This window comes from Lissotriton helveticus, chromosome 2_1 (assembly GCF_964261635.1).
Source record: "Lissotriton helveticus chromosome 2_1, aLisHel1.1, whole genome shotgun sequence".
Lineage (NCBI taxonomy): Eukaryota > Metazoa > Chordata > Amphibia > Caudata > Salamandridae > Lissotriton > Lissotriton helveticus.
Genome location: NC_136059.1, coordinates 107,695,511 through 107,722,562, shown reverse-complemented (window position 1 = coordinate 107,722,562; position 27,052 = coordinate 107,695,511). Strand labels below are relative to the sequence as shown.

The following is a 27,052-nucleotide window of genomic DNA, read 5'->3' as shown; positions in this document are numbered from 1 at the left end:
TGTAAAACATCAAGCCGATAATGTCGCACAAATGTGTGATGAGACTCCCAGGTGGCCGCCCTACAAATCTCCTGGATAGAGACCCCCGCCGCCTCAGCCCAGGAAGCAGACACAGAACGCGCGACTGACCCTGTCGGAGGAGGCAAATCCAAAGACTTGTAAGATTGACAGACCGCCAAACGATCCCACCGACTGATCGTGGAAGTGGAAACCTTCTTCCCTTTAGCCACACCCCCACAGGAGACAAACAGGGCAGGAGAACTCCGGAACCCCAGAGAACGTTGGACGTAAATCTGGAGAGCCCTGCGAACATCCAAAGAAGGGGGAACAAGGGAATCCCCCTCAGCAGGCAAATCAGGAAGAATCACCTCCTGCTGCAAATGAAAACTCGAAGAAACCTTAGGCAGAAAAGCCGGATCAAGCCGCAAAACGACCCGATCCGGGAGGAACTGCAAATAGGGAAACGAAATGAGCAAGGCACCCAACTCACCCAACCTGCGAGCGGAGGTAATGGCCAACAGGAAAGCCACCTTAGCGGACAGCCACAACAAATCTGCCTCCATCAAAGGCTCAAAAGGGGGCAACTGCAAACCACGCAAAACAGTAGGCAAATCCCAAGAAGGAATGAGAACAGGAGAAAACGGCCGACGAAGCCGAAAGCTCCGAAGAAGCCGACTAACCAAAGGAGCAACACCCTCCAAGGAGGCCCCAGGACCCCGACAAGCACGAACCGCCGCCCACTGAGCAGACAATGTGGAAGGGGAAAGGCCTTTCAAAAAACCATCCCGGAGAAACTCCAACACAGAAGTAGGAACCCCCAGTACAGGATCCACCCCATGAGAAGAACACCAAGAAACAAAAGAACCCCAATGGCGGCCATAGCACTTAAGGGTCGAAGGGCGGCGAGACAACTGGATGTCACGAGCCACCACCGATGAACAACCCAAAGACTCCAAAGTCAACCGCTCAAGAGCCAAGCCGTCAGCTGCAAACGACGAAGACAAGGCAGAGACAGGAGTGGAAACTGGAGAGGAGATGGACACAAAGGAAGCCGGACAAACCGACCCTTCGCCAGCTTCAGCAGGAGAGGAAACCAAATGCGGCGAGGCCAGAAAGGAGCAATCACCAGGACCGAAACCTTCTCCCTCCGAATCTTCTGCAGCACCCTCGGGAGGAGGGGAATGGGAGGGAATGCATACAGAAGGCCCGAAGGCCAGGGAATCGAAAGAGCATCCACCGCCCAAGCCTGAGGACACAGCACCTCCGAACAAAACCGGGGCAGGAGAGAGTTGTGAGGGGACGCAAAAAGATCAATCCAAGGAGTCCCGAACCGAAGGCAAAGGGACAGGAACAGAGGAAGAGAGAGATGGTACAGAACAGAAGAAGGAAGGTCGCGGCTCAAAGCGTCCGCATGAAAATTCAACCGTCCCGGAATGTACACCGCCCTCAAGGCCAACAGATGAGATTCCGCCCAAGCACAAATCATGGAGGCCAACATGTTCAGAGACGCGCACCTGGTCCCCCCCTGACGGTTCAAGTAACAACGAGCCACCTGGTTGTCGGTACAAACCAACAGATTCGCCCCCAGGAGAGGAACCTGAAAGAACTGCACCGCCTCCCAGACAGCCGCCAACTCCCGCCAGTTTGAGGAACGGGTGCTGTCCCCCTGAGACCACCGACCCTTGGCTTCCAAGGACCCCAAAGTGGCCCCCCAACCCCAGAGACTGGCATCCGTCGTCAACAAAATGGGAGGAGGAAGACAAAACCGCACCCCCTTCTCCAGGTTGGGAGTGCAAAGCCACCAGTCCAAGTCCCGAACCAGAGCAGGAGAGAGAGGAATCAGAGTCTCGTAATGCGCCCGGGAGGGGTCCCACCGAGCCAACAGATGAGTCACCAAGGGCTTGAGATGGAGGCGAGCCCAAGGAATCACAGCAGTAGTCGCAGCCATCAACCCCTGGACCCGCAACCAAACACGAGCAGGGGCAGAGGGACGACTCAACAGATCCCGCAGCAGAGTCTGTAAGGAAAGGATCCGAACAGGAGGGAGAAACACCGCCCCCAGAGAGGTGTCGAACAGACCCTCGATGAACTGAAGTCTCTGAACAGGATCCAGATGAGACTTGGCCAAATTCACCTTGAACCCCAGCTCCCGGAACAGGGACAACGTAGCCTCCACCGCCAGAAGAGCCTGAGGGAAAGAGGAAGCAGAGACCAAACAATCATCAATATAGGGAAACACGGAGAAACCCTGATGTTGCAAAACCCCCACAGCAGGAGCCAATACCTTGGTAAAAGTCCTGGGAGCAGTGGAGAGGCCGAACGGCAGAACCCGAAACTGGTAATGCATCCCCTGGACCACAAACCTCAGGAACCGCTGACTGGCAGGATGGACCGGAACGCGAAAATATGCGTCCTCCAAGTCCAGGGAAGCCAAAAAATCTCCCTCCTGGATGAGGGGAATGACGGACTGCAACGTGACCATGCGAAAATGATCCAACCGCACCAACTTGTTCAGGGAACGGAGATTCAAAATGGGGCGGAAGGAACCATCGGGCTTTGGAACCAGAAACAGACGGGAATAGAACCCCAGGCCCACTTCCTCCACTGGAACCGGCACCACCGCCCCTTTCTGGAACAACATGGTGACGCCGGACAACATGGCAGACCGCCGCACGGGGTCTCTTGACAACGGGGTAACCAGAAGACAATCCAGAGGGGGAGGGCCTCGGAAGGGAATCCGGTAACCCCACCTGATGATATCCAAGACCCATTGATCGGAGATCAGAGCTGACCAACGGTCCAGAAACAAATGGAGACGAGCCCTCACAGCGGCATAGTCACTTTTGTCCAGCACCAGAGGGAGGCTGTGGCAGCTGCTGCTGCTGTTGCTGCTGAGGCCGGGATTTATAATGGAACGCGGCCCCCCGACCACGGGCCCGACCACGAAAGGGCTGAGAGGACAAAGCCCCCTGAAACCCCTGCTTCTGGAATAAAGACCTTTTCTTAGGAGCAGGCTGAAAAGGCTTCAACAACTTCTTCTCCTCCGCAGAGCGCTGCACCATCGAATTCAAGGCATCCCCAAAGAGACGAGGACCCTCAAAAGGCAGTTTATGGACCAAAGACTTCTGAGCAGCATCAAGACGCCATGGCTTAGTCCACAGAGACCTCCTCCCAGCCACCGCCGCCCCAGCAGCCGAGGAGAAAGCCCACAAGGAATCAAAAGTGACATCTGACAGGAATTGCGCCAAAACCTCCATTTGAGCCAACACAGGAGTAGGGTCCCCATGATCCTGAAGACAGTCAAACAGCCTCTCGAAATCCTTGAGCAGGACCTGTGACGCATAGGCCGCATAAGTGCTAGCACGCACCCCAAAGTGAGAAGCGCCGTAAGAACGTTTGAGTGCAGATTCTACCTTACGCTCCACCGGATCAGACAGGGAAGCCTCCTCCGAAGATAAAGAGGAAGAGGAGGAAGCCATAGAAGACAAAAGAGAATTAACCTTCGGAATCGCAGGAAACTGGGAATCAAAGTCCGCCAGGCGATATCGCTTCCCCAGGAATCGCGGAATACCCTGCTTATCCACCTCCAGCCACTCTTTCGTGAGGATATCCTTCAGGACATCATGGAAGGGGAGGTCATCCACCACAGAGGAACTATACTGTGCGTAAAACCCATCTTCAGACAGGGTTTTAGGGTCAAACCCAAGCACCTCTCGAATATGCACCAGCATGTCCGAAAAAACCTTGCCCTGGATGTACTTTCCCTTAAGGGAATTGTCCAGTTCATCCTCATCATCCTTAGCCCGCTTAGCCGCAGGCTCAAGCAGCGCAGACTGGACCGCAGAATCAATCAAGTCACGCAAATCAGCTCTAGAAATCTGCAAGACGTCGTCCTCCTGTAGATCCTGAATATTATGCTGTTTGGAAACAGCCTTAGCCGGCACAGGAGAAGAAGCCCCCTCACTCATGGTGAAAAAACCTAGAAGTAACCAAACAGGAAATCACCACAACAAAGGAAGTGCCCAGCAACCTCCAATAAATACTGCCCCCAATCAACCAATCACGCAAAGGTGTGTTGAAGAATGAAATAAAAAGAGGGCAGCCCTGACGTCTCCACCCACAGCCACAGGTCAAAAGAGAATGGCCGCGGGGGCCAGACGCTGCGATAATGCAGCAGCGCCGGAACGACCCGAGGCCAGGACACCATCAAAACTCCCCGCCCCAGCCCAGCACATGAGCGGGGAGCGCACCTGACCCCAGAACAGGAGCCCGGCCGACCGGAAAACTGGAGCGGCCGAGCCGTGCATTACAAGAATAAAACAACAGAATTTATTTAAACACACATGAAAAACTCACGGAACCGCCACCAAAGGAAACTGGATCCAGGGACCGGAACCGGGAGCACCAGCGTTCCGACAGCCGTCGGAGCAGAAAAAAAACAGGCATGGCGGTAGGTGGGCGGGGCTTATGTACTATAAAAATACTGGTGCTGTGATTGGCTGGGTGGAGGCAGGACTGCCTCACCATGTTAGAACTGGGACGGGGAGGACCCATGAGGGGGTAATGTTGGCACTTCCTTTGTGGATAAAACAATTGTGAAGTCTGCCCATACTCACACTTTGAGGGCTCGGAATCAAGGCTTGTTTCATTAGATATGGAGACTGCGCCTACTCTTCTCAGATTTAGGAAGAAACTGAAAACCTTCCTCGGTGCAGAATAAATAAAGATAGTTAAGAGAGGGCATCTTTGAAACAATTTCCATACTTCAGAGGCAACCCTCTTATGCAGCACCAAGAGAGTCCTTGAGAGTTGGCGACTTCTTATAAACATATATATATATATATATATATATAACATATAGCCCAGCTCAACTCATTGAGCGATATAATGGTCTATATACCAAGCTGACTCTACACCAAATAGTATGCCTAATGGCTAACACTTACAGTAAACACTTTACTGTGGTGTCATCCTTCTCATGTACAACTTACGTCCATATTGAATTCTTTCCCTGGGTGATGACCCCGGTGAATCGAGTTAGCCTTCTGGCATCAATTTCAAGCCACTGGTTTTTGTCCTTCTCCTCAGCACACCAGGCTCCATCATACAAATCTTCATCGTAGATGCCAGACTAGAAGGGAGAAATCAGAGCAAACGTGGCATCATGTCAGCAGCAAGGAGGGTTCTGATCGCACCAAGGATTTTCATTTGGTGAAAGAAAAACAAGGGTTGTATTACCAAAAGGGAGCAACACCGTGGTCTGCACTGTTGTGCGCCATTATACTGCTCACCAGTGTCGGCTCATAAAATGACTCACCAATGCAGCCTCTAACACAGCCCCTGACACTGCTTACTGATGCATGCTCATCACATTGCTCACCAGTGTGAGTTCATCAAACCACCCACCCATGCAGCCTCACACTGCCCAATGATGCAAGCTGATCACACTGCTCACCAGTTTCGGCTCATCAATAGACCCACCAATTCAGCCTCTAACACAACCCCTCACACTGCCCACCCATGCAAGCTCATCATACTACTCACCAGTGTCGGCTCATCGAATGACCCACCAATGCTACCTCTAATACAGCCCCTCACACTGTGAACCAATGCAAATTCATCACACTGCCCACCAGTGTCGGCTCATCAAACAACACACCAATGCAGCCTCTAATACAGCCCATCACACTGAACACCTATGTCAGCTCATCATACTACTCACCAGTGTCGGCTCATCGAATGACCCACCAATGCTACCTCTAACACAGCCCCTCACACTGTGAACCAATGCAAATTCATCACACTGCCCACCAGTGTCGGCTCATCAAACAACACACCAATGCAGCCTCTAATACAGCCCATCACACTGAACACCTATGTCAGCTCATCACACTGCTCACCAGTGTCGCCTCATCAAACGACTCACCAATGCAGCCTCTAACACAGCCCCTGACACTGCCCATCGATGCCAGCTCATCACACTGCTCATCAGTGTAGGCTCATCAAACGACACGCCAATGCTGCCTCTAACACAACCCCTAACACTGCCCATCGATGCAAGCTGATCGCACTGCTCACCAGTGTCGGCTCATCAAACGACACACCAATGCAGCTTCTAACACAGCCCCTAACACTGCCCATCGATGCAAGCTGATCACACTGCTCACCAGTGTCGGCTCATCAAACGACATACCAATGCAGCCTCTAACACAGCCCCTCGAACTGTGAACCGATGCAAGGTGATCACACTGCTCACCAGTGTCAGCTCATCAAACGACACACCAATGCAGCCTCTAATACAGCCCCTCATGCTGACCACCGATGTCAGCTCATCACACTGCTCACCAGTGTTGGCTCATCATACGACACACCAATGCAGCCTCTAACACAACCCCTAACACTGCCCATCGATGCAAGCTGATCACACTGCTCACCAGTGTCGGCTCATCAAACGACACAACAATGCAGCCTCTAACACAGCCCCTAACACTGCCCATCGATGCAAGCTGATCACACTGCTCACCAGTGTCGGCTCATCAAACGACACACCAATGCAGCCTCTAACACAGCCCCTAACACTGCCCATCGATGCAAGCTGATCACACTGCTCACCAGTGTCGGCTCATCAAACGACATACCAATGCAGCCTCTAACACAGCCCCTCGAACTGTGAACCGATGCAAGCTGATCACACTGCTCACCAGTGTCAGCTCATCAAACGACACACCAATGCAGCCTCTAATACAGCCCCTCATGCTGACCACCGATGTCAGCTCATCACACTGCTCACCAGTGTTGGCTCATCATACGACACACCAATGCAGCCTCTAACACAACCCCTCACACTGCCCACCGATGCAAGCCCATCACACTGCTCACGAGCTTTTATGGCCATTTGGTCGGAATAAAGTTTCTTTTATATATATATATATATATATACATATATATCGTGAACAAGGCAGCAGTGGCTGTGAAACGCGTAGATGTTACCCTCGTTTAAATAAAGCGCTAAAAGTGTCTAAAACTTTACCTCGAGTGCCGGATGGTTATTCATGGAATTGTCGAGTAATCTCATAGTGGATATATATATATACACACACACACACACTACTCAATTAAATTTGAGTACATTTTAGCCCAAATAGAAAAGTCTCGTATTAAGTGGGCGTTGCCTCTAATTGTCATAAATTGCACCCAATGTGTGCAAAGTGTTGGCTCACCTGCATGTTGAGGCGGCCACGATGAGCGCCCAGTCCATAGCGCTCAGTGCTGGAGGCTCGAAGCTGGTGGTCCGTCACTCTGAGGGACTCCAACCCCAGGGGAGGGCATTCTTGTGAGGGAGAAAGAGGCAAGGAAAGGAAGTGAGCGAGGCGGGAGAGTCTACACATCACTCAACACATTGTAGACTAACTAGAAAAGCTTGAGTCTTCCGTAAGCGACTGAATAAATACACTTTGAAGCGGCTACTGCACATTGAAGCGTCTCTAGGCACTTTTCTGATGCCAGAATGGAGAACTACATCCTGAAAGTCAGCATCATCATCATAAAACTTATTAGGCTGAAATGCCATAAAAGTGCACAGTAATAAAAACAATTCATGTACATATGGCTGCCATCTGAAATAAACCAAACGAAAATAATACATCTATCAGCTATTGGGATATTGTTATTTTGCAAAACGCACAGTAGTCATACTGTAAATGAAACTAACGTGTGACAGATCCTAAGTACAAATAATTCATGTACATATGCTCAAAGTACACGAAATAGACAATACAATCACTTTAAAAAAAGAATTAGTGCACTATTCACCAAATGAAACCCAAAAAAACAAATCACTGAATAATTTCCAGAGTACCGTATCTGTTTCTGATCACCAGCGCACAACAAATAAAATGTGCCACTGCTACACATATTTCCAAATGATTCAATTGCTGCAGATCAACCAAGGTTTCCAAATGTTGTCTGATGCTAGACGTGCGCAGGATTGGTGCCAAGTACCGCTTCCTTGCACAAGAGTCCATCTGACAGAAAAGCATAAAGTGCACACTGCTTTGGGGGAAACATTATCACAGGGGCACATTGGTACAGTAGGACCCCAGCCCACCTCTCTAGGAAATGCAACTGGGAGATGCATCATGCTAAAAAGAAATCTTGTTCACATTTAAAACAGCTCCCAAATAAAACCCGAAGCCCTGGGAATGTTTGATTAAATTGTACTTGATCCTGGAGCGCAGTCTATCAAAGTCCTTGATGTAATTGGCCTGCAGCACAGTCTATCAAAGTCCTCCGGATGAAGTCTAACTCGCCCGTCCAAAAACATTCTTTTCACCTGCATCTTTGATCGTGCCTCTATGATCTCTGGATTAAAGCACACCTCCAGCAGATCGAGTTTCCCCCAAAAACATTTTTTATATAATTAATCCAGGGAATTGCCAAGCATTGTCCAAGGAAAGTCAATCTACCATCAAATCCCTTGAAACACGGGCTTCTTGATTCCCTGAAGATCACTTTTAATGATCTGTTCTTCGGTGTGGTCTGGTTATGACCCTCAGGACTGAGTCCAAAGCAGGTTTGTGGTCTAACCTCTCACCATGTAAATGACTTCCATTTCTGCTGATCATATATAAATGTAAACCATGTGTCAGCCTGAACATCTGGCAAGGATCCAGCTGTCATCGACCAAAGTTGGACAGGTCTGCCCTGGATTTTAGGCCGTACGCTGCTCTTTAAAAGATCCATAAACATACAAATGCTAATACCACAATTAGCCCCCCCTAAGGGTTGCCCCAAGGATACTGCTCTGGACAACTCCAAGAGATCTGGTGTTCCTGGGCCTGAAGTTTCTGGATCCAGAAACACTGGACTGATTTGGCCAGATGTTGATTACCATCCACAGAAAATGCGTTGGGGAATGTGAAACTGTTAATACCGGCCTTCATGATTCTCGTTAACTCACGGGGAGATACCATCTGGAACAGTTAATACCGGCCTTCATGATTCTCGTTAATTCACAGGTAGATACTATGTGCAATTCTTAAAACCGGCCTTCGTGATTCTTTTTAATTCACAGGGAGATACCATCTGGAATTGTTAATACCTGCCTCGTCAGCAAATTACCGGGGAACTGGTAACGGAGGCCCTTGTATTTATTGTGGTGTGGTCCTTGGTCCGTTTTACTCCAGATGTGAGCCGAACCTTGCACCATAGGGATCGTCTCCAGCGGCGGGGTTCCTGCTCTTCATATGGAACATCTGGTTTCCAATCATACTGTCTTACTCAGAATGTTAGGTCAGCAAAACGGATACATTGTTTTATTCTGGACTGCTTCAGTAATGTCAAAAGACATGACTTGGCAAAATGTTCGATGCGCTTCCTGGAAGCACAGCTGTGAGTCTCCTCCTTTAGATTTTTTCTATGTAAGAGCATCTTATAAAACGCAGAGAAACTGAGAGTGTCAATAAATCTTTTAACATCCATTGAGGATTGGAATATATTTTCTTATCCATAAAGAATATGCGTTTTTTTAGATAAAATAGAATGAGACAAAGAGAGAAAGGTAGAGCAAAACGACAAGAAAAAAGAGGTAGTGGAAATGGTAAGGTGAAAGAAAAAGAGAGAGAGAGTTGGTTGGAGAGAGCAATATAAGGAGACAAGAGAGAGAGCGAGAGAGAAATGCGCGAGAGGGAAAGAGAGGTAGAAGAAGCAGAGGAGAGGGGCGGAATGCCAGACTGACACAGAGAAAGGGAGAGAGGCCGAGAGGTGAAATGCTGAATCAGAGACACTGTTGTAAGGAGGGAGAGTTAGAGAGCGATAGAACAAAAGGAGAAGGAAATTAGAGAAAATAAATGAGAGAATGAAGAGGTAGAGAACCCGTGCCCAGGAGAGAGCGCGCAATTACTGTGAATACATCTTTGGTTTTGAAACTATATTTTGATGGAATCATTGAACGTAATCTACACCTTGAGTGTGAATTTATGGCCAGAGTCTCAAAACACTACAGTTATGATTATGATTTATGACTTGTTTAGGAACTTGTACGAATTATATTTTCGTGGCGATGCGCATTAAAGTTAAAACTGGTTTCCTTCTCCGTCCTAGGCGCACCCGACTGCTAGGAGCTAGTAAAACCCTATGAGATAGCTAATTTTTAATGTACATTTTTTATTTCAAGCACGTGGCTATCTTTTTAGAGGACATCATGTTTTCTCTAATCTTTGTTTTATTTTTGTGGCATATGCTTGCTTGCCATAAAAACGCAAACAGCCCTCGCACTAGCTTGCCAGGGCAGGCCCAGTGGCCTCGCCAATCCTGTTCAATGTTAGGAATACGGCTCCTGTCGCGCGCCTGGTACATCACTCCTACCATTGTGATTATATACATGTATTGTGAAAATGTAAGGGGTGAAAGGTATTTCAAAGTCCAAAGCATACCTCAATTTAATTTGTGAGGCACATAAGAATAATCGAATGTTATCCGTTTTTAACTAAAACTTGCACTGCAGGGGTGGAGTGTGCTAGCCTTTGTGTAAAATGAAAAACAGACATTATTGCCGGATGGACACACATAATACGGTCAAATGAAGAGAGATTTTTTTCATAAACCACAAAAATCCTCTTCCTGTGTTTACTCAATCTTCAATGTGTACGGATTCCCTCCCAGGGTCTTGTAATATGTGCCCTCCTCACAAGCTGACTCAATAGAATAATATTGTGTGTGTCCTTTTCACTAGAAGTGGAACAGCCCGTTCTGAGGCAATCTCTCGCTCGGATCTTGACACGGTCTGTGTTTCCAAAGGCATCAGTTTGAAGATTATGTTAAGCCTGGGGGACAGGGCCGTTTCTAGGTGTTTCGCCGCCCTAGGCGAGAATTGAAAAATGCCGCCCCCTCACTTGCTCTAATTAGTTCCACCTTATTATACCCACTGCCCAAACCTGCCCCCTGTTTATGTCCCTTTTTAGACTTCACTTCTTTATCTCCTCTTCTTCCTCCCGCTTTCTGCTAGTTTGGATATTTTCACGCATCTCTTACCGCAGGTAACTGGTTTAATTTAGTTCCTAAGTGCTGGCATTTCAAATTCTGCTGTTGTGTAAGAGCACCAACACCATAGCTGGGTAGAGTTGTGCTATAAATGTGAAATAAATGCCATTTCAGGCTCAGCTGCCTCCCCCAGGCCTCAGACCAGGTTTTACTCACTTCATGTGCTCCTTGCTGGCACCTTTTATCATTCAAAGGCCCAGTTTTACTATTCATGACAATTTCAATTCTCACCTGGAAAACTCCCAGGACCCAGAAGCTACTAACCTTCTAGGCTCCAACAGGCTTCCCACAACTTTTTAAAGATGCCACAGATCGGCTGCACACACTCTCAAACCCATTGCTACCAAGCATAATTTGATTAGTGTCGAAAGGCCTTTTCCTCCTTTATGGTCACATCACGCAGCTGTCCCTGTCTTTTAAAACCCTTATCACTCAAAATACATTTAAAAATACTATTCCCCTGTCTCTAACCCGCTTATGGGCTAAAATGAACCGAGATAGCTTTACTTGGGCGTCGGACCTAGGTATCTTGTTTTACTCTGTTAATGTTATCGCTAAATGCAAAGGCATTTAATAATTGGATATCGAATACCCATGACATCATAGCGCCCAAAGACGTGGCCCTCTCTGCTCTCTTATTTACTGAAAAACTCAGAACCACCAAAAGAATCTTTTGGTGAATCTGAGTTTTTCAGTAAATAACGTTAATGTATTTTTTTTAATTTTTTTTTATTTAATGCTATTTTCTAAAGCGCGAACTTTACCCGAAGGTGTCAGAGCGCTTTACATAAAAACCAGTTGCAAAACATAAGGACTTAGGATTACATGCGTTACATAAAAGATACAAACAGAAAAAATTGCAAATGTACAAGATGTAAAGTCACACAAGGAAGAGATACAAACAGAAAGAAAAATTGCAAATGTTCAAGTAGTAAAGTCACTCAAGGAAGAGATACAAATGGATATACTCTAAGAGTCACATAGGAAAGGTAGAGAGTACAAAGGTCTACTGCATATACTAGTGATTAGAGTTATCTCTATACACATATATAAACACATAGTAGATTTTCTCAGGTCAAGACCCCAAAAAATAAACCAAGAGAGCAGAGTTCCATTAAGTGGGGTTGGAGGGGGGACGCAGTCACAGAACCAAGGGAGATTGGGAGGTATACAAGGGTATGGGGAAAAGGAAAACAGAAAAGGGAAGAAACATTTGAGGATCGTCAAGGGGAAACGAGGGAAAAGGGTAAAGGACGAGGCAATGACAAGATTGCGGGTCAGGGTCCAGAGAAAAGCGGCCGAGAACAGCAACAAAATGGCGGCCATGACAAAAGAAAAAGTAAAGAAGTCCATGAGAGTCCGTGGTGGGACAGGTGGCTCCGATGAAGAGTGTTCTCTGGGGGCCTGGGGTGGGCATGTTCCGGAAGGGGCTGCGGTGTGCAAAGCAATATAGGTCGGGACTGGAGGGACTAGTGTGCGTAGCTTAAGCCTGCTCTGGTGGTGCCCCCTTCTTCACAGTTACACGCAGCAGGCCCCTCTCTTTGCTGTCACGTTAGAGTGTTACAAGGGTTCTCCGCTCTCTCTTCCTTGAGGCTACTTCACGTTGTCTCCCGCTCCGATACATACTGACTTTGCTTTCCTGCCTCAGTGCCGTGACGGTCACTGTCTCAAAACCGTTTAGCTCGGCGGCACGCTCCACTCTGTGTTCTTCAGCACACACAGGCACGCACACTGCTCTCGTCTCGTTGGTGCAGCACTCCCATTCCATTCCATGAGCCTCACTTTCCTGGCCCTTGGCTATCTCGTCAGGTCCCCTCTGTTACTCGGACCCCGCGGGAAGCATCTGCTGGTGCATTAATCGCATGCCGCAAAGATGCTGCTTGAAATGTTTCAACCATTGAAAAGTAAAGAGTGGTAGAATGAAGAGTTAATAGCGTGGGCCTAATATGTGCAAAATAGAAAGGCAGTCAATATATCAAATTGCAAAATTCAAGGCAAAGTAATGAGGAATAACTGATTAGCTTGAACCTCCATCCTATTTTCTTCTTCCCGCCATCTCTCGTGCCCCTCCCCTTAACCCCTTGCATGCTGGTGACGAACCCCATCCGTCAAGCTCCGCGGTGCTCGTGTGCTGATGACGGCTGGGGTTCGTCACGGCCCCGCCCTGTTCGTTTGTTTACCGCACAGTGGCGGAAACGGGCCAGCAGCGAAGGGGTTAAACCATGGCCTGCGCACCTGTGCCTGCACTGCGAACTTCTCTTTTGCAAGCTCAGCTTTTTATTTTATAGATCATGACCTGCCACTTTCCCCACAGCTGCCTCACTAGTGATTGCTACTGAAACAACCTAAGTAAACGTCATTTTTCGCGGCCAAAACACTTTTCACATTGTGGGCCGAACCCAGTTCCAGGCAAAAAATCTGAGTGCATTTATGAGGCATAATCGCCGAGAACGGATTGGTCATTTATTTCAGCAGGCATTTTCCGGCAGGCGGGGTGGAGTCTGGGTCACGGGAGGCCAGTTTTTGAAGGTCGATGACCAGTGTGTCTGTCCACAGCTCCCCGGGGTATATGGTAGCTGGCAAAAAGAGAAAGCGTGGAAATGACATAGGAAGAGAGAAAAAAAGACAGGAACAGAGTTAGAAAGACAGGAACAGAGAGAGAGAGAGCGAGAGAGAAAGACTGGAACAGAGAGAGAAAGACTGGAACAGAGAGAGAAAGGCAGAAACAGAGAGAGTAAGACAGGAACAGAGAGAGAAATTCAGGACAGGAACAGAGAGAGCAGGACAGGAACAGAGAGAGAGACAGGAACAGAGAGAGAAAGGCAGGAACACAGAGAGAAAGGCAGGACAGAAACAGAGACTACCGGTAAATCTGTCCACAGCTCCCCGGGGTATTTGGCAGCTGGCAAAAAGGGAAAGCGTGGAAAATACACAGGAAGAGAGAAAAAGAGAGGAACAGAGAAAAAGACAGGAACAGAGAGAGAAAGACAGGAATAGAAAGACAGGAACAGAGAGAGAAAAAGTCAGGAGCAGAGAGAGAAATACAGGAATAGAGAGAGAAAAATGCAGGAACAGAGAGAAAGACAGGACAGGAACAGAGAGAGCAGGACAGGAACAGAGAGAGAAAGACAGGAACACAGAGAGAGAGACAGGAACAGAGAGAGAAAGACAGTAACAGAGAGAGAAAGAAAAATGAAAGTGTGTGCTTGCATTGGGAACATCGCATTCAAAGACATAGGGAATCCAATCCCAGTCTATGCCTGGCTCCCCAGCTGAGAGCACTTTACCGTCCAGAGTGGAACATTGCACAAAAGCCATAATATCTCCCTGGTGGTATATGGAAATATTCATACAGTTAAAGTTAAACCCTTTATTTACTAGTGCCTCGATACGTAGAAGTGCACTGTGAAATTCTACATAAAAACAAATTATTTCCAATAATACAGAAAAGGCTGTACTGTCACGCTATAATGCTATATTCCATGGAAGAAAGCTTGATTTTTTATATGCCTGGAACGCTGCACCTGCAGAAGCCTAATGCCACGTCACAGCAAAAACGTAAACACTATGAAATAGGCAGGTTACAAGCAATGTCTTTACAGACTTTGTCTATACCCTTCCTTCCTAAAGCGCACAAAAGCAGCAATGTGTGATGAGGAACACACCGCCTCAATATTGTTGCGAGTGTGCGGAGAATGTTGATTTGCGCATTGTCTCCCAGCCTCTGTAAATGTTCTGTCAAATGCTTGTTTAAATACTTGGATAGGCAGCACATGCCAAATGTGATAAATAATGTCCATTATATGATCCATAGACGTACCCATGTAAAGGTTCATATTAAAATCACTGGGTTAAAGAATTTGGGTCACTGGTTAAACCAAACCTTTATCGCCCGTACAGTGGCATGTTTTTTGCCGCCCTCCCCCTTTTGCCGCCCTAGGCGGCCGCCTAGTCTGGCCTAATGGTAGAAACGGCCCTGCTGGGGGATGTTGTGAAACCTGTCACGTGGCCGCCGCACGCCTCCTTCCTTCGCTGCCAGCAGCGTCGGATTGGTACGGGGGCATTCGGGCAATGCCCGAGGGGCCGGGGTCCGTGTTCCAGCTGAGGGCTGCTTTTGAGCAGCCTGGGGGCCGATTTGGGCGGTGTCTCTGTTGTTGGACTATACCTCCAGCTGCCCAGTGGTTGTCTGAGTGGCCTTTCTGGAGGGAGATGGGCGCTCATTATCTCCCGTATAGCAGCAACAGGTAGAGGTGTCACACCTTTTCTCTCGCTGGGCCTCCCATTAATGTAGGCATACTGAGCGGGGCAGGGGGCCTGAGTAGAAGTGGCCTCACTTGTTTTCAGGTGTGTTTCACTAGTAAACTGATGCGTGCATTTTTTTTATCCGCCCCCCCCGCCCTTTTATGTAAAATTACGTTGAAAGCAGTGATTTGAGGGAAGGCATTATGCAAATGTGGGCCGATTTTTTTATGCGTGCCCGGGCCGATTTTTAATCTCAATCCAACCCTGTCTGCCAGGACCGGCTTTAGCACTAGTGGTGCCCGGTGCGACAATGTTTGTTGGCGCCCGCCCAATGACCACCTCCGCCACGGATTCCCTCACTACCACCATTTAACAGTGCCCCTCAAGTCTCCATAACCACTGTCTCGCACATTCATTTAGTTTTATCGCGCCACTCGTAGCAGTTTAAGATATCAGAGCACTTTACATCAGACACACTTTGCACAGAGACAATCACATGTGTGTAAGTCAGTATATAGGAAATGTTACACAAGAGAGAGGTCTACAAGGTGTAGGAGTCACATTTCATCCATACTGGTAGGCAGTATAGTTCAAGAGTCCTTAGACTGGAAAAGCACACATTCAGAATTTAAAATATAACACTATTGTTAGGGATTTTTTTTAATAATAATAATTAATTTCTAAGCAAATGAACCCCTTCTGCAATATTAGGACAACGAAAGACTGGGCAAAAAATATATAGCTCTAATATGTTCCTTGCAGTTTGCATACAACTCCTTGATGGCAGTTAGTAGCTCACTGCTCTATTATCAGGATTTTAACTTAAAAACTTCAAGTAACAAAAGGATCTCTGACATAAGCAGTAACCCATTGGCCTATTTATATTATATGCACTTTGTGATGTGAATTGAACACGTTCTTTGCAGCAGGCATATTTATCCTCTGGCTAGGAGTCAAAACGTTCACTAGATGGTCCCTTTCCAGGAAGAACATTAATCACCGGAGTTGGCATTTTTATTGAAGCCTGAAAATTGCTGGGACAATGTAGGTGGCATGGGGTGCTTTTAAAATAGATGAACATAGCGCCCCCACCCCAAGTCAGCGCCCGGTGCGATCACACCGATTGCACTGCCCTAGAGCCGGCCCTGTTCTCTGCTCCCGGAGATGCTGCTCCCGACCTTATCCCTACTCGCTCTGTCTCCTGCATCTTTTCTGGGTCCCTTCCCGATGATGTCTCAAGTGCGAGGTGTTCGGCCCGTCATGCAGCTGATATCCTCACCTGCTTTTCCTCTTCGCCTCCATGCTTCCTGGTGGCCCTACCTTTACAAAAATAGTCCTACTGACAACACATGCCCTCTTGCACCATGGAGCAAGGCTATCTGCATTCACGCTAGGGTGTCAAAATGGCACCCGCACAGGGGCAAAGGACAGGAATGCACCGTATTGGATGATTACAGTGCACTATTGCCATTTCCCCTGTGGTGCAGGGTAGTGCAGACAGTTCACCTGTTGCGCTACCCTGCACCACCAATCCCATAAGTACCCCCCTGAGTCCTTATCTACAAGCGTCCACTTGAAATCATTTGTTTTGTTTTTGTTATTTGCAAAGTTATTTATAAGAGGATGATTCCCTTTCTCTGGTGCTAGTTTGATGTGAAGTTCACTGGCACCAACTGGTGATGAGGCTCTATGTAAGAATGTAATGAATGAATAAATAAATAAATGTAGCTCCTCAAGGTCTAGCGATAGATCAGTGTGTTGCAAGTGAGTATAGGGTTACTGCGCCACAGAGCTAAGGCTAAAAATCCAGTCATAGAACACAGAGGGTAACTTCTTTGGCACATTGAAGAAATGTTTCAGGCTCTGGCCAAGTATTCACTACAGACAGCTCTACAATCATAATCTGAACATTTTGGAAATCTACAAAAAGAGGCCAACAGAGTTTCTAGTCAGAGGAAGAACCCGAAAACCAGGAAGGACACTGTTTTAAAATGAAAGACTGGGGGCGTGGCTTGGACGCCGGCCAAGATGGCGGCGTAGACCGGGAGCTCCGGCAACGTTCCTCGCCCGCATCAGATTTGGGGCAGTTTACCCGCGACTTCAGCCACAATGCAGCGTGTCCCGCGAATCGGAACGTGAGGAGAGCCTAGCGCCCTCATTGTTTCCCGGTTTCGCGACCCTACACGGCGTCTGTGAGAGAGGTCCGTTTTCGCGGCAACGGCCGCCATTTTGTGCGCCGGCCGCGATTTTCGGAGGCGGCCGGCTTAAATGCTTATAAGCTCATTTACTCTCTCCTCACTCAGCAGAAGACATTCGCTACACGGACTACTACTGGTGAGCCTCCTTCAACTATGACTATGTTCGGAAGCGTTCTCCCTCTCGCGCTTCTCTCACTGTTGATTTTGGGCGCCATTTCGCGCTTACTGCGCTTCTCCTCACCGCCCACCTGCTTCACTTCTTTGTCTTCCTGCATCACAGCTACTAAAATTTTCTCGTGCAACGCCTTTCAGCATTTGAATTCACCCTTTTGCTATGCCATGCATTGAAGTACTGCGTCAGGAGGTTCTACCTTAACGGTTGCTTTCAGGGAGTCAAGCCACATTCATTGCGCACTTCATACAGTCTTTCTCATACCTGTTCTTGCCTGGAAGATTGACATTGTACTTTTATGAGCTTTTGCAACGCTGGCTGTGGCTATATTTACTCCTGCTGCTTTCCCTCTCCTACGCATTGTCATCATCAATCATGCAGTTTGTCTCAAGGCTAATTTGAGTTACTCTCTCAATTAGTCGTGATCTTCTTCCCGGCCTAATACTTGCTATTGTGCTATGTGTTTCTCCCGCTTCTGACCATGGCTTCGTGTTGAGACTTTCTGTCATTGCTCTCCATGCACTCTTCCTTATCAGGAGGATTTCATACTTTATATTGACTTGTTGTCTTCACTTTCATTATTCTGGCTGCCTTACATGGAGAAACTTCGCACTTTGAAACTCACCAACTTACCGAAGCTACCTGTTGGTTCTGACTCCGACTCACCTACCCAAGAAAAGGAAGAAGGCAAATACTCGAAGTCTGATTCTAAACATGGGGCCATTCCTAAGGCTCAAAATGGAGGGAAGGAGCAGTCTTCCTTGACTTCACCAAGCATCTGAAGAAAGACCCACCGTCTCCTGGGAGTAGCACTTCACCTTCCTCTATGGATCTCATCCTGGAAGAGCTACGGGCCTTCAAGCCATTTATGGAAGCAACCACAAAAAATATGCAGGCCATGCAAGAGAAATGGACATCTCTAGACTCTCGTGTCACGATCTTGGAGCAATCCTCGGATTCTTTACATTCTGCATGCTCCCACATCCCTTCAATAGAAGCTGAGATCCTTCTACTCAGGCGTCAAACAGAGGATTTGGAAAATAGGAACCGCAGGAACAACCTACGCTTATATGGTCTTCCGGAACTCACAGAGGGGTCTAACCCTAACATCTTCTTCCAATCTTTCCTTGCGAAGATCCTAGACACCCCGGCCTTATCCTCCATTACCATTCAGCGAGCTCACCGACTCGGTCCTAAGGTATCTTCCAAGCCAAGGGGTGGTATTATGCTGTTCCTGCAATACACCGACCTCTTGCATGTCCTTTCAGCCGCCAAGCTCAAAAAGCAAATTATTTGGGAAGGTCATCGCCTTTATCTCTCGCAGGATGTCTCCAAGGCCACCGCGGATCAGGGGAAAAAGTTTTTAGACCTACGGCCGCAGTTAAGAGCCCTCAATGCCAGATATGGTCTCTTATATCCTTGTCTCTTCAAGGTCACCTATAAAGACAGAACAACCACGTACGAAGATCCTGCAGCCTTGCAAGCTTTCCTTCGTCAACAGAGTTCTGATGTCATGGACACCTCCAAACCTGGATGAGAGGCTTTACTGTTCATTGCCTTATTGATTTCACCACATTGTGGTTCTGCTTTTCTGCTTTGACATTGCTTGATCTGTTTTCTTTACGTTTTTGCTAAAATGTGTGTTTTACCACTCTACTGTTTTTATACTCTATGCATTCCATTTCTGTCGTGTTTTTGTTGTAGACCCTTGTATCTTTCCTAATGTTTCTCTCATTTCTTCAGATATGTCCCTCTGCATCTTCATCCTGATGTCTCCTACTGTTTTCTTATCTTGCTCATTGGATTGTACTAGAGGTTCGTTGTCGGCTCTGGTCGTTGTCGTCGTCATCTCCCGCCACCACCACCCCCATCTCTGTTCTGGAATTTTCCGTTTTCGTAAGTATGTCTTTCAGTCGTTCGTTTCGGACTTGTACTGTCTCTTTGTTTATTACTGTTTCTGTCCTCTTTCTCTCCCTTTTACTCTTGAACTTTCTCTTGCAATTTCCTGGTCTCTCCTTCTTTCTTCTTTTCTCCCTTCTCCCTGGTCTCTCCTTCCCTCTTCTTCTTTTCTTTCTTCTCATTCTCACTCCTTTCTCTATAACAGTTTCTCTACTTTTTCCTCACACATTTCTTCCTTCTTCTCCTTTTCTCTTATCACTCTCTCTTTATAACTATGTTTCTGTGAGAAGTTGGCCTGATATGCAGTGCTCACTATTCTAGTGATCACTATGTATCAGTCCAAACAACCCTTATTGATGATTGGTTGTAAGTCAACCTTATAGACCAGCTATCCTAGTAGCATGGATACGAGCAGTCTAAGGCTAAGACTCTAGAGGGCGTGTTAAGCCAGCTGTTTTACCATCACATTACCCCTTGAACACCCAGTGAAAGGACACCACACAAGTTGTTATGAAAATAAACAGTGTATTTATTTATAACAAGACTACCCTGGCTCTTTATGAGACAGGGAGCTAAGCACACAACAAAACTCTTATAAAAATACTTAAGTTAGCACAGTATACACAAATGCCCGAGGGGCACGAAAAACCATATACTCTGAAAGTGGAATGCGAAATTACTAGCAGGTAAGTACAGTACTAATAGGCTTTGGAATCGCTAGGACTTGACTATAGAATCGTTAGATTACTTCTAGGAGGCCCAGGGGACTCGGGTGCAGAGTGTGCACTCTCACGCGGGATGCGGGACAAAGTCTATGATAGCTAGTAAAGTTAAAGTTAGTGTTCACGGGCGAACCCGACCTGGTAGGGAGAAAACGACAGTGGATCCTGACCCTTGGATAGTGAGGCTATGCTGGGGCACCGAAATGCCGAAGTTACCTAGCCCAGGGGCTGCAGCTGCATAGGTCTCAAAAGACGTCGGGAATCCTCGTAGACGAACCAGGAGCCTGGAAGAAAGATGCTGGCAGGCGACCAGTGAAGAGAGTTCGAGTTGATCCAAGCCTGGATCTGGAAGATGGATGACACCTGAAAGCAGAGGGGACCAAGTTCGTGACTACTAGCCAGTAGTCAGTGGGCACCAGGAGGGCACCGGATGGTAGTCACCTCGACTAGGTGAGTGGGCGACGCTGGGCTCTGCAGATCTCACGGACCAGGAGGCGTTGTCGGCGACCAGGATGGAGGGGCGAGCTGTCCCACGATGGATGAAGCTGTCGGCATCGAAGAGCCCAGGATTGGGCAACAAAGCCTTGGCTAATTCAAGCCCACGCGGTGGACTCAAAATGGCGTCTTGAGTGGACCAGGAGGGTCCGGGGTGCTCCTCTTCTGGAAGGGAGCAAGAGCCAGTCTGGAGCAACCAGACCAGCAGCAGTGATGTCGTCGGGCATCGTTCAGAAGGCCACAAGCCAGCGGGCTAGTAGCCAAACAACGCGGTGAGCAGCAAAAAGCAGAAGGGCCCCACGCCGATCGTGGAGATGCTGGGGGGCTGCTCTTCGGTGCTGGAGCTGCTCAGGGTGGGGGCTTCTCGGACCCCAAAGCCCTCGCCAGGAGATTACTCGGCGGGCTTGCTGTGAAGAAGTCGTGCAGTCTTGGCAATAGTCGGTCCCTTGAGGTCTCGTCGCACTCACGGTTCTCAGCTTGGCTGTAGAGGTGAGTAGAGGTCGGAGGTGCCAGGGAAGCCGGGTCTTGTTGAGCTGGGCAGTCGGATTCCGGAGGAAGGACTTGCAGCAGACCGCAGTGTTCTTAAGGTGGTGCCTGCGGATGCAGGGTGACTACTCCTTAGCCACAAGGGAGAATCTTGAAGAAGAAATCTTGATGTCCTTTCGTAGAAAGTCGTGTCTTGATTCCAAAGATGATCTAATTTGGAAGGGGGCCTGCTCCTACCTTTATCTGGGAAAAGGGGGCTGGCACGCGACTAAGTCCTGCCCTATGGGTGGGACCAGGAGGGGGGTGGTTACACCCCTCTCCTTTGGCGGGCTTTCCCCAGGCCAGGGGCTGGAGTGCCCCTGGAACTGGTTTCAGCCGGCCTATGCACAGTGAGCACCGGGGTGCCACTTGCAGTCACCTTCCTCTGTAGCCCTGCCTACCTGGAATACACAAAACCCTGTCTGGGACGGTGCTGGCACCGCCCCTGGCAGGAAACCCTTTGTCCTTGCCTCCTGCTCTGGGAGGACTCCCAGCAGCAGGAGGGCAGACTTGTGTCTCGGTGGCAGCATCCATTTTGTGGAGCTGAGGCTATGTCTGACTTTAACCGGGGTTACAGGTTACATACATGTCGTGTCCCTCTAGAAGGGTGGAATGCTAACCCCGTCGCCAGAATTGGCGAGGGGTTAGTATTCCAATTCGTATGACACCTTACTCGACATGTTTTGATAAAGCGATACCAGAGTTGGCATATAACCGCGAGGATTATAATGCACTTAAGAGTATATGGTATGCGATATCATGGAAACGGCTAAGGGATGGATCCCGAAAGCCGCAGACAGGCTCAGCTCATGCCAGAGCACCATCTCACACGATTCCAAGCACTCTGCCTTCAGGATTGTTAAGGCCTGCCATAGGAGTGACTGATAGGAGATCTGTGTGTCCATTTTTAGGGTTAGATATAGGTATACTATATCTAAAGCAAAGGGTGATTACACCACCTTGCCCCAGCTGTCGTGCAGCCAGTTGTGTCAGTTTAGTTAGTCAGCCCAGGGGTGGCACAATACATGCTTCAGCCCCTGGGAGACTTCTGGGTGCACCTCAGCCCTGGGTACAGGGACTTAGAGAGGGCCCAGTGCCAATTCAGTACCTGAGTACAATTTGGATAGAGAGAACAGCTAGGCTGTGGGTCTGATTAGCAGGCCCACAGCCAGGAAGAGTCGTAAACCAGTGCAGCAAAAAGCAAAAATCTGGGTGATCATAGGATTGCAGACCCTACTCTCCTACATGACCCCCCCCCCAAACTTTGGGACAATAAACTAACCTTGACCAGGTGAGTCTTCTTGCTCTAAGTGGAAATACCTGGAGAGCCCATCAGCATTGCTGTGATCAGTAACAGGTCTATGCTCCACTGTAAAATCCATCCCCTGTAGGGAAATGGACCACCTAAGCAGTCTGGGGTTTTCACCCTTCATCTGATTTAGCCACAAGAGGGGTTTATGGTCGGTCTGAATGGTGAAGTGAGTGCCAAACAAGTAGGCCCTCAGCTTCTTCAGGGCCCAAACCACAGCAAAGGCCTCCCTCTCAATAGCTGACCAATTTTTCTCTCTGGGGGTCAGCCTCCTACTAATGAAAGCAATAGGCTGATCATTACCATCAAAATTCAGCTGAGACAGAACAGCTCCCACACCCAACTCAGAAGCATCTGTTTGGACAATGAATGGCTTGGAGTAATCTGGACTCTTTAGGATAGGTGCTGTGCACATGGCCTGCTTTAGGTCATTGAATGCTTTCTGACAGCTTGCTGTCCACTGAACTTTCTTTGGCATCTTTTTGCTTGTCAGGTCAATAAGAGGGGTCACTATGGACCCATAATTTCTGACAAACTTCCTATAGTACCCAGTCAGGCTCAAGAAAGCTCGAATCTGAGTCTGGGTGATTGGAGGAGCCCAGTCCTGGATGGCCTGTATTTTACTCTCCAATGGCTGAACCTGGCCTCCACCTACAAGGTGGCCCAGGTATACAACCTGTGTCTGCCCTATCTGGCACTTAGTGGCCTTGATAGTGAGGCCTGCCTTTTGCAGGGCCTCTAACACTTTCCTCAGGTGGACCAGGTGATCCTCTCAGGTGGAGCTAAAGACAGCAATATCGTCAAGATATGCTGCACAGAAGTCATCCAGCCCAGTGAGGACTTGATTCACCAACCTTTGGAAGGTGGCAGGTGCATTTTTCAAACCAAAGGGCATTACCACAAACTGATAATGCCCACCAGGGGTAGAAAATGCTGTCTTGGGTTTGGCCTCCTCAGCTAACCTGATTTGCCAATACCCAGCTGTCAAATCAAATGTACTTAAGAATTTGGCAGAAGCCAATTTATCTATAAGTTCATCTGCTCTTGGTATTGGGTGGGCATCAGTCTTAGTGACTGCATTGAGGCCTCTGTAGTCTACGCAAAACCTCATCTCTTTCTTACCACCCTGTGTGTGAGGCTTTGGCACTAGAACTACTGGGCTAGCCCAAGGGCTATCTGAGGGCTCAATGACTCCCAGCTCCAACATTTTCTGCACTTCTGTCTTGATGCAGTCTCTAACATGATCAGGCTGTCTGTAGATTTTACTCTTGACAGGCAGACTGTCTCCAGTGTCAACATCATGGGTACACCAATCAGTTTGGCTGGGTGTCAGAGAGAACATATGTCTGAAGGATTGCAGAACTTGCCTGCAATCCTGTTGCTGATGTTCAGTGAGGCTGCCACAAAAGACAACACCATCTACTGATCCATCATCAGGATTCTGAGTGAGCAGGTCTGGGAGAGGGTCACTCTCTTCCTCCTGTCCCTCATCTGTGGCCATGAGCAAGCTCATGTCCTTCCTGTCAACATATGCCTTGAGCCTGTTCACATGGAGCACTCTGAGAGGGCTCCTGGGAGTTCCAAGGTCCACCAAGTAGGTAACCTCTCCCTTTTGCTCAATGATGGTGTGGGGCCCAGACCATTTGTCTTTCAGAGCTGCTGGGGCCACTGGCTCCAGCACCCACACCTTCTGTCCTGGCTGGTACACAGTCAGCACAGCCTTTTGGTCATGCCAAGCTTTTTGGAGTTCTTGGCTGGCCTCAAGGTTTTTAGATGCCTTTTCCATATACTCAGCCATCCTGGAGCGGAGACCAAGTACATAGTCCACTATGTTGGTTGCAGGCTTTTTGAGAGGTCTCTCCCATCCTTCCTTCACCAAACACAGGGGTCCTCTTACAGGATGCCCATACAGAAGCTCAAAGGGGCTATAGCCAACCCCCTTCTGTGGGACCTCTCTGTAAGCAAACAAGAGGCAGGGGATCAGGACATCCCATCTTCTCCTAAGAGGTTCAGGTAGCCCATGAATCATCCCTTTGAGGGTCCTGTTGAATCTCTCAACAAGCCCATTGCATTGTGGGTGGTAGGGTGTGGTGAACTTGTAGTTCACACCACACTCCTTCCACATTGCAGTCAGATATCCTGACATGAAGATTGTACCTCTGTCAGAAACAACCTCCTTAGGGAAGCCCACTCTGGAGAACACTCCAACTAGGGCCCTTGCCACTACAGGTGCTGTAGTGGTCCTAAGTGGAATAGCTTCAGGATACCTGGTGGCATGATCCACCACCACCAGTATAAACTTGTGCCCTGATGCTGTCTGGGGTTCCATTGGACCAACAATGTCAATCCCCACTCTTTCAAAGGGGACCCCCACCACAGGTAGTGGTATGAGGGGGGCCTTTGTTGTGCCACCTGACTTACCACTGGCTTGGCAAGTGACACAGGAGCGACAAAACTCCTTGGTATTCTCATTCATGTGGGGCCAGTGAAAGTGTGAGACAAGCCTGTCCCACATCTTTGTCTGACCTAAATGACCTGCAAGGGGAATCTCATGGGCAAAGGTGAGAAGGAAACCTCTCAGAGACAAGGGGATGACCAGCCTCCTGGTTGCACCAGGCTTGGGGTCTCTTGACTCAGAGTACAGGAGTCCATCTTCCCAGTATACCCTGTGGGCACCTGTGGCATTCCCTGCAGCCTCAGCAGCAGCCTGCTGTCTGAGGGGTTCAAGGGAAGGGCAGTCTAACTGTGCCTTCCCCAGGTCTGCTCTGGAGGGTCCCCCTGAGCCCAGAAACTCAACTTGATCAAGTTCAAGCTCTTTAGGCTCAGTTTCCCTCAGTTCTCTCAGATCAGCCTCCTCAGAGACTTGATCCTCAACCTGGGGCAAGGGGGAAGGCAAAGCCTTAACCCTACTGCTCTTCTTCTTGGAAGGTGTCTGGTCCATACTTTCAGGATCCAGCACCTGTTCAGTGGGGCATCTTCTGGCCTGTGACCTAGTCACAGCAAGCACATGTGCTGGCAAGCCTAACATCTCCATGTGAGTCCTCTGCTCCACTTCTGACCATAGTGATGACTCCAAATCATTGCCCAACAAACAATCAACTGGGAGGTCTGAACTGACTACAACTTTCTTTTGTCCCTTCACTCCACCCCAGGAGAAAGCCACAATCGCCATACTATGACTGGTAGTGACGTTGCTGGCATTGGTCACCAGGAAATCTGTGCCTGGCATGATCTGTCCAGGGTCCACAAAGTTAGGTGTCACCATGGTGACACTGGCACAAGTGTCCCTATAGGGCCTGAGCCATCTTGCCATTAATCAAAGGTGTCTGCCTGTATTTGGCCAAAGTATTGGGACTTATCTCAAGGGACATATCCATATCCCCTGTACAGACAAGGACAGCCTGAGTGAGTGTGCCAACTAAGTTGTCAGACCCCTCAGTTCCCAAGGTTAACCCAACTAATGCCTTGGGAGGTACACTACCACTACTGACTGTACTAGGGGGTGCAGTTGCCTTAGGGGCTGTAGTGGCAGGAGTTTGTCCTCCTCTTTTGGTGCACTCACTAAACCAGTGAGACTTACTTTTACAGTACTGGCACCACCTCTTTGACTGGCCTTCTTGAGTCTTCTTCTTCTGGGAAGCCTGACCCCCACCCTCTTTGGTTTGTTGGGGACCTGGTGAAGACCTCTGGTCATTTTGTTCACTCTTAACATTACCCTTCTGGTCTGCTTTCTTCTGACCACCCTGGTTCTGGTTCTGGTTCTGCTTGATCCTTGTCCTGACCCATTTGTCTGCCTTCTTTCCCAATTCTTGGGGAGAGGTCAGATCTGAATCAACAAGGTGCTGGTGCAACAACTGGTTCTGACAATTATTTAAAATCTGTTCTCTCATCATGAGATTGTACAACCCTGTGTAATCAGTAACCTTGCTACCCAGCAACCAGCCCTCCAAAGCCTTAGTGGCACAATCCACAAAGTCAGACCAGTCCTGAGACTGAGTTTTCTGGGTGTCTCTGAACAGCAACCTGTACTGCTCAGTGGTTAAACCAAACCCATCAATCAGTGCATTTTTCAGGACCTGGTAATCATTAGCATCCTCCACTCTTGTAGTGAGGAGCTTATCTCTACCTTTACCATCAAAGGAGAGCCACAGTATAGCTGCCCACTGACTCCGGGGAATGCACTGCACAGTGCAGGCCCTCTCCAGAGCAGCCATCCATTTCTGGATGTCATCCCCTTGCTTAAAGGGGGGCACTATCTTAGTCAGGTGTTTAGTATCTAAACCCTTCTCTCTATCTCTTGGGAGATTGCTGCCACCAGTGGGAGCTAACCCACTCATCTGCTGCTCTCTAGCAAAGGCAAGCTTTTCTTTGGCCAGGGCAAGTTCTTCCCTTTCAATCCTCAGAGTAGCCTGTCTCATCCTAGCTTCATGCTCCAGTCTCTGAGGGGAAG

The 27,052-nt window shown here is 48.5% G+C and overlaps 1 protein-coding gene across 2 annotated transcripts in view; it reads right to left on the bottom strand.

The window, feature by feature from the left end:
* The window catches only part of LOC144817766 (putative carboxypeptidase X1), a 268,058-nt gene that overhangs the window by 166,899 nt on the left and 74,107 nt on the right, over window positions 1–27,052 (bottom strand). For both annotated transcript variants that reach the window (XM_078674562.1, XM_078674563.1), the window contains exons 3-4: window positions 7,221–7,330; window positions 4,992–5,131 (exon numbers count right to left, since the gene is read on the bottom strand). In XM_078674562.1, coding sequence (XP_078530688.1) covers window positions 4,992–5,131; window positions 7,221–7,330 — 250 coding nt within the window. The remainder of the gene's footprint in view (window positions 1–4,991; window positions 5,132–7,220; window positions 7,331–27,052) is intronic.